At 42.9% G+C, this 14,631-nt stretch overlaps 1 protein-coding gene across 5 annotated transcripts in view; it reads right to left on the reverse strand.

Annotated features, from left to right (window-relative positions):
* The window catches only part of LOC147035127 (nucleosome assembly protein 1-like 1), a 154,841-nt gene that overhangs the window by 108,400 nt on the left and 31,810 nt on the right, over positions 1–14,631 (reverse strand). For all 5 annotated transcript variants that reach the window (XM_085893866.1, XM_085893847.1, XM_085893842.1 and 2 more), the window contains exon 4: positions 2,943–3,054. In XM_085893866.1, coding sequence (XP_085749992.1) covers positions 2,943–3,054 — 112 coding nt within the window. The remainder of the gene's footprint in view (positions 1–2,942; positions 3,055–14,631) is intronic.

Here is a 14,631-nt window from a genome sequence, read left to right on the forward strand (position 1 = left end):
TATTTTAATTATTTTGAATCATGTCCGACAGGATAGTGCAGAGGTGACATACCTGCATTTGGGCTTTGATTCCATGTCTGGGTTTGATTCCTGACATGAATAAAAACTGTCACTCTGGTGCTTTGAATCACAGAGTACGCCATCCCTCGCATGGATCTTAACCAGTCTGTCGCTCATCTGCTCGCCTGAGCTGGTGGATGTGAAAGATCCTATGGTGTCCTTCACGAAGACGAGATGAGTTATTGCCAGCACCATGACAAAATTACAAATTCCTGCCATGACTAGTTCTATGAAATCCAAACCCGAGTTGAGGCTCTGGAACCTCACCACATGAGCGTCCGTTGTAGGGATAATATTAATAACAACAACAACGACGAAGGATGTGACGAAGAAACAAGAAGAAGCTCATTGTGTTTAGCATTATGATCATTTTCAAAAAGGATTTGAGTTGGGTTCTTTATTATTAGCCCCCGTTGGACTTAGTCCTAAACGGGGGCTGAAGGATTTGGGCTCTATTTTCGTATCCGTGCGTGCATGCATCCGCAACCATATCTCGGACATGTATGGACTGATTTTATTCACACTTCACAAAAAGTACAACAAATAATTGTTTATATAATATGCACATCAATTTTTTATCTCATGATGTGCTCAAAGATGGCCGATTGGTAGACCATTTTAGTTATTAAAAAAACCCCGGTGTTGAACACATCCTCAACCATATCTTGAACATACATTTTCCGATCTTGTTCAAACTTGGCGCACAGATAAGGAATGATGACTTACATAAGCTTGTCATTTTGTTTTTGAAAGCAATCCAAGATGGCCGACTGGCGGCCATTTTAGTTATGAAAAAAACCGATGTTGAACACGTCCTCAACCATTTCTTGGACGTGCATTTACCAATGTTGTTCAAAGTTGGCATCCAGATAATGAATGACGGCTTACATATGCATGTCATTGTTTTTCTCGATGGCCGACTGGTGGCCATTTTGTTACTTAAATGCGTTCCCAAACATTTCTCAAACATGCACGGTCCGATTTTGTTCAAACTTGGCACAAGCACCATGATGTCATACACGTGCACCTCACTTTATTTTGTGATCTGATCAAAGGTGGCCAAATGGTAGACTGCTGGCCATTTAAGTTGTACATAAATATGGGCTAGCCCTTTAACTCTGTACAGCAAAATTACTAATGACATTTTATGTCCTTTTTTTAAACTTGTTTTTCATGTTTAATCAAGCAACGGCAATCGAAAATATTTTTAAGCAAATGAACCCTCTAAAAAATCTATTTCATGAAAAACATTTGTGATGTTCAATGAATTTTTATCTTACAAAACACAAGTGCGTAAGGACTTTGGGATTATCAGAGGAGTGGGACATTGAGAAAATGAACAAAAAAAATAGTTTGCAAGAATAGATAAGCAAGTCGAATAAATTAAAGGTCCACAAAATCAGAAAATCATGTTTGGTTTACTGAATAGATATGGCTTCACTCAACACTGAACCGTTGTTCGTTTCTTGAATAAATATCTTGAAAGGAATATTTTCATGTTATTTACTTCCCTTTTACGCTCGAACAGCCCCACCACTCCCACGATGCCATCTCGACCTCAGGTTCATGCATGTACGATCTCACAGGCCCTTCTGCATCATGATTTTGACTCTTGTCATAATCTGGCGATTCTTGATCAGAAAATTCCTCATCAAATTTACTTTCTGATGACTCTGAAGCGAGTTACTTGGCCATTATTTAATGCATGCTGACAATATTTCCCTCGATTATATCATGGCAGTTTATCTGCAATTGTTATAGGTGGTACCCGAAGGGTTTGCTTTTTGAACTGCAACACCACAAAAAAATTATTAGAATTAAAAGCCACGTTCAGCTCTGTTTATCACTTTAAAATCTATATAATCACATCAAAAAAAAAAATTCTGATTCTGTCGACCTTTAAGGGAGAAAAGTAGTGTGAAAGAGAAAGGAGGTAAATGTGAGGATGGGGATAAATGAGATTAATGAGGAAAGGGAGTAGCGAGATATCCGATAATAGAGCACAGTTAGATCGGGGTTGGGTGGACACCTGATAAACAAAGGAAACAATGCTTATAATTGGGTTGTGTTGCCTTGTGTACCATTCCTATCTGAGTCCTCAGCTGAGGACACTCTGATCAGAGATTCAAATCCTGAATGCAGTGCTGATTTGTCCATCTGGTCATGTTCATGTGAAAAAAGAATAAAGAGTGTCATGATGTCCGAATGTCCTTCGTCTGATAAATTAAATGTACAAGCTCCCCCATGAGATTTATGTCACTTAAGGAAAAAAACAAAAACAAAAAGTACAAAAATGATTTGATGCTTTTCATTCCATCAAACTGTGTGGGTTTTAGTTTCTATTCCAAACTGTGACATTGGTCCCAACTCTGTACAGATGGTTTACTCTTTTACATACATTTAGAAACTGTCCACTTAACACAACAGTACTATATGTGATGTAATTTCTGAATTGTTTTGAATAGGAAGATAATTTAAAAATATGAATATAAATCAACCCAATGCTCTTGATAATCAGAGCTCAGCAGAACAGCCATTCACCTTGTGGATAAGGCACAAAAAACAACGATTCACTCTTGAAATGACAGGAATACTTGATCCCAATTCGTTAAAGAAGCCCTGGAGAAACAGAATCGATCTTGCCTTGCCATATCTATGATGGCAGATCGGCACGAATGGAATGAATGTCTCCGATGGTAAGCATCTCATGTGCAGTTGCATGACTGGATCATCGTTCACGCTCTGCCTCCTCGAGACACGAAATGATCACCGGTTTGTTCCTATCAGCCAGCAAATCACTTGCCCTTAATAAAGAATGCATTGTTGGTTGTGTGCTTTTGATGGAGCTACCTGCTCATTTGACCTTAAAATAAAATAATCACCTGTTCAGGAGCTCTGCTGGTGAGCCAGCCATGTCATCAAGGCTCTGTTTCAGTGCAGCCACGATTCCGGGATCTTGCAACATTTCCACTGACAGAGTCACAGGCAAGCGGGCTGCAGGGAGTGAAATACAACCAAATAATGTACTCGTTTTATCAATCTGTAATATAACATCGACACGTTCAACTTCAAGCTAAATACTTAAACCAATAGCAGTGTACATTTAGCTGGTACTGGGAACATTTACCTGAAGGTTACCGAATCTGTTAATGCTGCGGTATCACTTTCCATTGTCGACAATAATGAACAATACATTTCCCCTAATTAAATGGTATAATGGGAACCCCAAACCGAATCAGAACCCAATCCCAAATTACCTGAGTTACCAGGTGTAATGGTTAGAATGTCTGCTCTGAGTCTGGAAGGTCAGTGGTTCAAACCTGATCCTGGTTGATTCTTACCAAAGACATTTAAAATGTTATGTGCTGTCCTAGCTTGATGCTCAGGATTTAAAAAAAGGAGAGAGCATGGACAAACAATTATATGTTGGCAACCATTGAGTGGGCTTTGATCAGCCAAATTGCCTCTTCTTGTGTTATTATCCCGTGCGCACAAAAAAGCGGGGTTAAGGAATTTGTTCACTTCAGTCTCTCTGTCCTCCTGTCTGGAAACATCAGTTTATGATTGAGGAACAGCTTGATTTCAATTTAATGTTATATTTTGAACACAAATCTTAAAAATTATTGGAAAACAAACCGGTAGTTTATCGGTACTTTGGCTCAGTATTTGACCCGATCATACATGCACAGAGAGGAGTTTTTATTTTACTTTGTGCCTCTGTTTTACTTTTTTTTATTTTACTCTGTGCCTGCCTGGCAGTTAAACAAAATTGAAAATCATTCCAAAAAGGAAACTTACTGTTTTAAGGACGTTATAATGGACACAAACAATAGGCACAAAGTGCTGCTGCAACTTGTTCGATAGAGTGATGTAATAGACACTTGGTAAAACGGTGGTAAAACCTGGAATTAATTTATTTATACATCATTAAACCTCCTTAAACCTTTAAATTGAAATTGAATTATATATACTTGAAAACTGCAGAACACAAATCACCTTCTAAGAACCATACTATATATCAATATATAGCATGAGAGGGCGTGGAATGTGAGAGGGTGCAGTATCAGGGAGAACTAGAAGGCTGCACTAAACTTCTGGATTTTTTTAAACGATGTTTAAAATCGTCATTTATTGAAATTGAAGTATATACCTGAACACCGAGTGGGGTATCGTGTTCTTTGAACTCTCTTGTTGTAACGACCACGATACATGGTTCATCCAGCAATGTCAATTTTTCGTCCAATCATTATAAATATCACACAATTTCCATGTCAACAGGTTCTTAAAGGGCTGATAGAAGAGTTTAGAGGTATGCACACTTGCCTTTAAGCTGTCTAGCCTGGGTTCAAATCCAGATCCAGCTAAAAACTGTCATCAAATGGATGTTAAACTGGCGTCCCATCTGCCGCATGAGTCGGTGGATGTTAAAGATCCTGCAGTGTCATTGAAGAGTAGGAGAGCTATCACCAGCACCTTGGCCAAATTCCAAATTCCTGCCCTAACTACTGCTGGGAGATGGATGACAAACCATCAAGTGTGACCCTTGCCAAGAAACTGCTAAGGTGGAACAAATGATCTGCAACACAGAGTATGGTACATCACTCAGTCGGGTTCCTGAAGCAAAACTCAACAATGGCCAAGGTACAGGTGAGTAAATGGAGACTTAAGTGGAATGAAATGTATTTGTCCTCACAAGAGTGAATATGGCTTCAGATGTGTTGTTGATCATATACCGGGCATAGTGGTGTGCGCCTTTAATCCGGCTACTCGGAGGCTTGGGTTGGAGGATTGCTTGAGGACGGGAGCTCTGTGCTTGGCTACGCTATGAGAGGGTGTCGGGCAGCCTGGAGCCATGGCGAAACCCAATCCTTATTCCTGTGTCGTAAGAGGTGACCAGGGTTGTGTCAGGAAGGGCATCCGGCATAAAACCTATGCCAAATCAGTATGTGGATCATAACGGATGATCCGCTGTGGCGACCCCTAACGGGAGCAGCCGAAAGACGAACAACATGTGTTGTTGATCATATGCTGTGAGTTTTCAAAATGCTTTGTTTTCTTTTTTGCCACAATTGGCATCTATGATTCTGTTATCTGTTATTTTTTTTTCTGAAAATCACAGAAAATCCCCCTGTGCAAAATACCTGTTTAACCAGCAATTGGATCAGAGACCCTGTCAATAAATTTAGCTAGCAACATGACATCCTAAGCCACCATGTGACAGCAACTCAGCATGGATGCTGTTTCATGCCATGTTCTTATGGGTCCATCAAAAGCAATTTAATTCTTAAAAAACGCAGATTTTTATGCCCCAGTTTATCAAATTTTCTGGTGAAACACCCACTGAATATCAGATTTTCTTCATGTCTTGCAAACAAATGCTTTTCAAATGGCACATACACACACCCGGATAAAAAGGTAGTCAAAGCTGAAACCATACAAGCAGCAAGGCAATATGAATCAAACATCTCAAGTGGAGATCTTTTGACGAAATAAAGTAAAAACCTAATTCCAGTATACATATAATCATTTAATATAACTAGAAACAGCCGATCCCCGAACGACTAGGGTGGGGCAGGTAGTGTGGTCATGCGTATTTGCATGAGCATGCGGATGGTGGTTTATTGATATTCCTCTTATTCTTCTTCAACAGCCACAATTATATCCACATTATTGTAGGGTTGGTTGGGGGAAGCTTGGCCCAAGTCTTTCACAAAGCGGTTGGCCAAGCCTGACGTTCAGCTGAGGTTAAGGTAGGAATTTGTAATTTGTTTAGGATGCTGCTGACAGCTCACCTATGGTGCTCTTCGTGAAGGACACCAATAAATGCTGGCAGACAGGACATCCAGTTTAATGTCCATCCGAGGATGGCCCACCTTGCCTATGAAACACTGGGATGACAGTTTATAACTGAGTTGAGATTCAAACCCAGGCCAGACAGCTTAGAGGTGAGTGTGCATTACGAATGGGGTTATGCATCAAATAAAGGTCACAATTGGCCAGTAAAGGTGTCAGGGGCAATGTCACATGTCACACTTCGGGCCATGGCTGGGAGAAATGATATGAGGGCCCATTATATGTTATAAACAATCCATGTGCAGTCCCCAAAACTTTATAGCGAGAAAAATCGGACAGGCAATTGGATAAATCATTCACGCGTAAAGACTCATTTGAGCACCTTACTTAGAGGCTTAGTAAGTTGACACAGGTCGGATCCGTTAGTCTGTGGGGAACACGGGAAGTGTAGACTGCTTCAAGGACATTGGGGTGTGTTACATTGCCAAGCAGTTTGTGGAGCTCCCACCAAGTGGCTTAAAGGTCCCATGACACCCAAAAGTATATATATATATATATATATATATATATATATATATATATATATATATATATATATATATAAATATATATATATGTCCTATAGGAGTTTTTCATCGTGATTTCAGATCTGACAATGTTTTTTCACAATACTCGTTCTGTAAAATGTAAAATTAAAAAAGCAAACCTCTTCGGGAACGCCCTTAAAAATTCTACTGAAAGGGGTGTAACCCACATGACGTCATCTTCAGAACAACAAAGGTTGCACGTAAAGTACTCGGGTTGGTGGTCCACGTGATTCTATTGGCTTTCTGTGTGTTTCCACATTTGATTGGTCGACTCAATCGCTTCGTTCATTTCTGCTTCAAAAAAATCAAGCATTTGGTTTTGAATAATGGATGACATGGACTTTGATTTGTCTGGTTGCGACAGTGAGTGTGAGAGAAATGAAGGATTTTGGTCTGAATCAGATGGAGAATTGTCGGATAACGTAGTCGCGGGAGGTGAAGTTCAGGCAGCTGGAAATGGAATACGGCCTTACCATGTCGAGCCTGAAGCAGGACAAGCAGAGGAAACTGGCGATGAAATTCCCGGAGTTCATGATCGGGAGGACATCGAACGAAGACTTGGCAATAATAACTGGTTAGACTAAATCCGATTCGTAATTCAATAATGGAAATTTGACTTGCATATTGCTCGATATCAGAAATATTTTAGTGAGGTGACGTGACCAGCGCAGCGCGCAGCGGACATGTTGTTCTGCGGTGAATGAATCACAAACTAGGCCAGCGCATGTCATCGGCCATATCTCTCCGCGCATAAAACGAAGAAATCTCGCTGTCCGGATACGATGAAAACTTGTGTGCAGAACACACCTTGCAACACAATTGTCTAGAGTAGTCCGATAAATCTGACGTTCTGTTGCATTTTTATTTATTTTATTCCTACTGTCGTCATGTAGCGCCAGTAGAAAACAATGAAGAAAAGAGAATAATAAAAGGAAGCTACAGCACGTCAGATTTATCGGACGAGTCGGACGGACGACGGATTTATCGGACTAGTCTAGACTCTAGAGTTGACAAGTAACTTGTATTAGCATGCACACAATGTATAAGTCAATGCGTAAGAGTCCCGAGGCTATGAGGCCGTGTAATAGGACAGATACATTTGTCTTTTATAGTTGTGCCAACATATTTTTCCCTGTTCATTTATTACAGCATTTTGGCTAAATGTTAATGAATAGCAAGCCAATGGAAGCAGCACCTTCACTTTAGAATAAACCCATGTATGTCGAGTGCAGCCATACCTGGCTTGCGTATGTGGAATCGTACCTATCCCAGCAGGCTGGTTTCAACTAACAATTCAATAAGCTGCAAAATGTGGGTGCAGGTTTTTCACATTGTTTGATTTTAAAATGATCTCCTTGCGCCTTGATATGATGAAATATTAATCTGTAGTATTTTACTTGTATGTCCCTGTAAGTTTCTTTTTTAATGGAAATGTTCAACAGTCACATTTAATATTTTGTGGACATGGTATAGCCCTTTATTGTGCATACATGGATTTGTACACGACTACGACAAGGTAGTAAAGGGATAAATAATTGCCTCGTGATTGTTGTGCATACACGGCTCAGAAGCAGAATTTCATTTCCGCGAAACAATCACAGGAATTAAGACGATCAGTGAGATAGCAAACACATGTGCACAATGCATTTGTACGTACTTTATACGGCGCGCGGCATCTAGTCAATCCACTCTGTGCGAGTCGCGTTCTGGAGATGACGTCAACGGTCACGTGACCTGTGGTTCGCTGAAGTCAACTTTTTTGAGGGGCGGGGCATAGAAAGTTGTGAAAAGCACCAGAAATGTTCGAAATATTTGGTCTAATTATCCCATTTTTGATTTTAAAAAAAGAAACATGGGTGATTTCTTCACTAGGAAGGTCAAGTTAATATATTGTTGCGAATTCGCGCCCGCCGGCGTGCGAGCGGCCACGTAACTCGAATCGCGGAACGTCGCCCACCGGACGGACAATTCCGTCGTGACCCTCTCGGACTAACGCCGGGAACTAGTCACGGGTGGGCCTTTCGGCCTCACCACGATCGTGCAAATCAGCCTCCCGCGTGGGATAGGGTTGTTCGCCAAATTCGACCTACCTAAGTACCCACACGGAGGGTAGACCGGGCGATCGCACCTCGCCGCAGGTTGACTTCGGACACGGGCCACTTTAAGCGACCCGTTCCATACTATCGGGATAACCGAGCGGTGTTATCGTCAACCTCGACGGTTCCGATTAATTATCGGGCATATGAAGCCCACTACCAACCCTTTACGTGAAGTAAGATGGAGATTCAATTAAAGAAAAGATGAAGCGAAACGGGAAAAACAGTTCAACATGAGGCACATTTATTCCGCGGCAAAGGGAAAGCACACATATACAATTACAACAATTATGCACCAAAAGCAATTGCAACAAAAGAAACACAATGCAGATCTACTACCGACTACGCGAGCACACGGCAACACTTACACAGTTTTACTTTACAGACGGCGCCGACAACACATATAATCAAAAGCAAAAGAAAAAGGGCCACCCTCAAATACAAGGGGGCAGACCTGTGGCACGAGACCGGGTGGAGCCTACCCGTCTTGTGATGAGCCGCAAATGCCGCGGCGGTGCCCCGACTCCGCGCTCCTCTGCGGGTTTCATTGGCACTGCTTGGAATGGGGTGGGAACGGGGCCCCCTTTCCGCACTATTGTTGATGCTCTGGGGAAAGAGGACAGCCGGCCTGCTTGGGTCCCGCGACGAGCGACTCCACTGCGACCTCGACCGCGCTCCCGGCTTCCCCTCTCTGCAGCTCCCCGACAGACTCCGAACCCCGACAGACTCCGAACCCTGACAGACTCCGACTCTCCTCCAGACCCGTCTTGACTGCTGCTGCCACACTCTGCTGCTGCTACACTCTGCCGCTGCCACACCTCTCCAACTCGCCTGAGCCCAAAACAGAAACTGACTGAATTCGCCCCGCGCTCGGCGCTTTATAGTGCGGCAGGAGAACCCATATGCAAATTTCCGGATCAGGATGAGCTTGGGGGCGGAGCCACGCTCGCCCATTGGACGGAGGAAAAGTGGGCGTGAACCTCCCCTGATCCTCGAACTTGCATATATCGATTGTACTCCGACGCGCCTGGAGGTGGGGCCAAATTGCCCCGCGCTTAATGATTGGACGGATCGGAAGTGGGCGTGTATCATTCCTGATCCGATTTTTCCTCGGAAAGCCCGCTTTTTGCACCCGCGGCTCAGCGCACGTCCCGCACACGGCCAGGACAGCCTGACGCTCGGTGCCCACAAGCCGTGCGGGAATGGCCGCAGAAGGAGAGGCGAAGGTGGTGGAGGGTCAAAAGTGGCGGTCCCTGGCCACGGTGATGCTTGGAACGGCGGTGATGCGATGTTTGCGAGAGCGAGCCGTGAAGGTAAAGGTCGTGGCTGTTGGCGTTGTTGTTGTTGTGAAGCGGAGTTGCGGTTGGTGGTTGTTGTGTGATGGCGGTTGAGATGTGGTTGGTTCAAAATAAAGATAGAACAGAAAAACGGCTATCTTTAAGGGTCGCAGCCCGAATGAATCACATTTATTCCCTCTAAACAACGGGTTTGGGGCTAACTACACATGTACTTACAGAGATATCTCACCTACGGGACCTGAATGGTGGTTTGCGAATTTCCTCAACCACAACAATATAAATAATCAGAGAGTTTTGAGTATCATGGGACCTTTAAGCACTTAAGCAGGCACTCCATTGAAATGGTTGATAAGGAAAGACTGGCTTGGTAAGGTATAGGCTCAAGCTTATTGGTAATGGAACACACCCCTGCGGTTTGCTGCAAATTTCATTCAGTGAGCGACTATTTAAAAAGCTAATCAGACGTTGGAAAGAATTTTACAGAATAGTTTGTGGTTATAACATTTTTTACTTCCTCACGAAATGCCATGCCGAGCTAATTATACACCTTAACACAGAGATCATCCACGGAGGAAATCCCGCTTTGGGAGGGTGCAGGTTAAGTCGCTACAACCTCCATCGTGTGACCCTCAGTCCCGCTGGCAGGTTTGGTTGAGATTGGATAAATAACAACCGAATGCATCATGGACAGACAGACGGTTCATGCTTTAACCAAATTGCTTACCGTATTTTAATATGACAACATGAATTCCCTTAGAGGGAACTTCAATGCAGGAAGAGGCCAGTAGGCCCATCAAAGCCTGTGTGCTGTGGTTGTCAACATGTGGTTACATTACTGTGGTTGCCAACCTATGGTAACAATCTCTAACCATTATATCTTTGGTCCATGCTCTAACCTTTTTTTAAATGCTGTGTCAAGCAAGAAAGCAGCACGTACCATTTTTTGTCGTTGATATGACAAGTTTGGGGATCAAACCACACACCTTTCAGAATCAGAGTAAACACATCATTTCATCCATTATGCCACCGAGTCTGTTGGTGTAATGGTAACACTTTAGAGCATCCTATCTGAGTGGATACCCATAAAATAATGCAATATATATATATATATATATATATATATATATATATATATATATATATATATATATATATATATATATATATATATATATATATACTGTATATACAGGTACTTATTAATATAATGTCGCAGCGCTGGTGGCCAAGATTAAATGCCCAACCCAAAATTGTGGTGATAGGTGGTTAACACCGCTGCCCCCAGATGGTCGAGCAGTTTTTCCTTATTTGGAGGCGAACACGTTGATTCTCGGAGATTATAACTCGCACGGGAGAGGCAGGAGGTAATGGCGGAGCGACGGAGGCATGGGGAAGCACGGCACGGGGGGGGGGGGGGGGGTTATACTCGAACCCAATGACAAATACACGGATACAGTGACTTAAAATGAACAGATTTAATGAAAATAGACAGATATTTACAAAGGACAATAATCAGAATATGACAATACATGAGGTAAATGAATGCTAAAGTCTAAATTGAGTCGCCTCGACACACAGACTTAAATACAGACAAGGAGGAATGAAATAAAAGAAAATCCTTCCTTTATTCTGGTACTTAGCTGGGCCCAGAGATGGTCTTTGTGGAACTTGGAATTTAGGTGCTTCTATTTGCACATGTAGACGCACGCAAAATGGCGCCAAGTCGCTCTCTTGCAGCAGGACAAACGTACATCAGGCAATTTGTGAGCGGTATTCAACACCAAGGCTCAGAGACCCCGTGCAACTGCTTTGTGCGTCGATTGTCCTCACCAACCCACTATTTGACATACAAGAGGCTTGGGATCCGTTCCTCATGACCCAACCAAGAGCCAAAGACTAGCGTCTTGCTTCACCACATGAACTAAAATCGCTTCAGCACAAATAAGAGAATCATGCCGTCTTCTTCATGCATCAAAGGAAAACCAGCCATAAAGCCCAGTTTTACAGGCCATCTCCAAACTACATTCCTTCTCGACCACGTGCGTCCCTCACTCTGCACTTGTACGTTCCTCCTCTGAACTCAACTCTCCGTCATATTTGATCCGCTGGCTCCCATACCCTCTTCCTCTTTATGTGTCTCATGTCACGCCCATCAATCCTCCACCTCCAGGCCATGGTCTGCTCACATGAAACCTGGGAAGGTGGTGCTTCTGCCCACTTGTAGTTGTTTTTGGGACGTGTTCCCCACCTTTATTGCTGATCTTGGAATACAAAACAGAGGTAAAGTTCAATGGGGGGTGATTATAAACTGGGTAATTAGTCTTAAACCCTACCTAATTAACCCGGCACCTCCCCCCGTGTGGTGACAAGTAACACTTAAGCACACAGTTTCCCGAATTAATTACATCGAGATGTCTCCTACACATCCATGGACTAAACAACTCTATTCAATCCTAACTTTCCTTTTAAATTCCTCCATCTACACCCACAACCATAACAATATATTAGTTGTGCTTCTGTGCCGATGATGACTAATTTGTGCTTTTGCAGATCTCATTTGTGGACCCGGATGTGGCTCCAAACACAAAATCTGGATATATCGATTCAAGCACAGTGAGAGGCATGACAAGTCAGTATATATCACTGTAGATGCAGCAGCTCGATAATGTGGATCATGGGCAAGAATCAAACGACACTCATGGTCTTCTTCAAACTTGGGCATGCTGCTTTCATCAAAAACTGCCAGCGTGACTTATTGCTCCAACTCACATTGATTATTGGTGCACAGATGGATCAGGACATAACATAACAAAAAGAACAGGAGAGAGAAAGAGAGAGAGAGAGAGAGAGAGAGAGAGAGAGAGAGAGAGAGAGAGAGAGAGAGAGAGAGAGAGAGAGAGAGAGAGAGAGAGAGAGAGAGAGAGAGAGAGAGAGAGAGAGAGAGAGAGAGAGAGAGAGAGAGAGAGAGAGAGAGAGAGAGAGAGAGAGAGAGAGAGAGAGAGAGACACAGACACCAATGAAAGGGTTGGGGGACAAAATAGAGGGAGACTTGGATAAATAATGGTTGTGGAGAAGAATGAGGGCTGGGGGAGGACACGGGGGTAGACAAGATGGATACAGCCACAAACTCTCAGGAAGGAAAAACAGGAGGGTTGGAAAAAGGTGGGCTTGGGGAAAGTTAATGTGGACAAAAAGGATCAAATAGGGGATTATCTGAGATGGTGATGGATAGCTGTCTTGAAGCCATGAAGGGAAGAATTTGGATTGAAGAGAATGTGGAAATTGGTTCCACTGTCAGGGAAAAAGAGAAATGCGTGAGTGGAGGTAAGCAGTGATTCTGGATTTTGAGAGTTTGACCAGAGGGGGTTACTGGCAGCCTGCGTACACCCTACAGAAACCTGTGAGGAAGGGAGGAGGAGACAGAGCACGGAAAGGGCAGAGGCGGTCAGACCAGAAAGGCGGTGGTAGAAGACAGAGACCACCGACATGTCTGCAATGTAAAACTGGTAGCCCCAGAGACTCAGCTTCATCGTGAGAGATTCCAAAGACATTGAAGGCCTTGCTTTACATGGTATAAAGCTGAGTGACATTTTCGGCAGAGCACCAGCTCATTGTGGGAGCAGGACTCCATCAAGCTGCGGATAAAGGTCTTCTAAGTGGACAAAGGTTCAGGTGTGCCAAGGAAAGACCTTGTATGAGAGAGGATGCCCAGTCAGCAACTGGCTTTGGAGGCTAACTTAGAAGTGTCGTTTGCCCAAGAAAGATCATGGCTGAGTGTGAGGCCCAAAAGTTTGAGTGACAACATTTTCAGGAGGATTATTAAGGAAGGAGATGGGAGGGTTCGCCAGACTGTCCTTTTGGAAAGACAGACTGAGGGTGTGAGATCTGTCAAGATTGAAAGACGTATTCCATTAAAACATCTTTGACATCTCAAACGAAAGCAGTGACTGTTCTTGTCTCTCAAATCCTGATATCTGATCCAAGCATGTGCATCACCTGGCTGCTGTTTGCAACTTTCTTGGGGGGATGCAACTGTGCCACTGATGCAGTGCTCTTATACATTACACAAGTAATTTGGAATTTGTTTCAGGGTGTCAGCACGATTTCTAACATCCACTGGCTTATGCAATAAGATGGGTCAGCAGCTACATATCCATCTAAAGGAAGCCTCCCTCATTCATGCAACAACCTGCCTGTGAAGCATCGATTCAAAAGTATGTTCAGGAGTCCCCAATCGTAGGCTACCTCTGAGCCATGCTGCTGGCTCTCTCATGATAAGGTAAAACCTCTTTTTGACGACTAAAATAATTTGTGCAAACAGGAAAGCACTTGTTTTAATCTACAGTGATTTAAGGCTCACTGACGAGCTTATTGAAATATGTCTGTCACATTCTGGACGAGAACAACTGGAAGTATCAGTGTTCTTCAGAATGAATTACAAGGACATCACTATACAATCGAGAGGATATAAATCTGTGATCCCAGCACACATGAACTATATGCGCTTCGATGGGAATGCTAAACAAGTGAACCCACAGTAACGCAAGTCAATGTCAACATTTAAACTTGTCAGCCCTAAAATAAATATAATTTTCAATTTCATTTCACTCATTAAAAAAAAAATACAGTTTCGTCCAACAATGCACCCGGCTATGAATAAAGCCAGATCTCCAGGCTATTGCCATTATGAATATAAATGAAGACGTTCTGATGATTTATAGGCCATACACACCTGATTGGCTGCAATCTATAAGTCTCAGGTGTTCAATTCTTCCTGAAAGTATTACGAAATATGTA

The sequence above is a fragment of the Eptatretus burgeri genome, chromosome 1 (genome assembly GCF_056783735.1).
Source record: "Eptatretus burgeri isolate ZD-2024b chromosome 1, Ebu_testis_v1, whole genome shotgun sequence".
NCBI classification, from domain to species: Eukaryota; Metazoa; Chordata; class Myxini; order Myxiniformes; family Myxinidae; genus Eptatretus; species Eptatretus burgeri.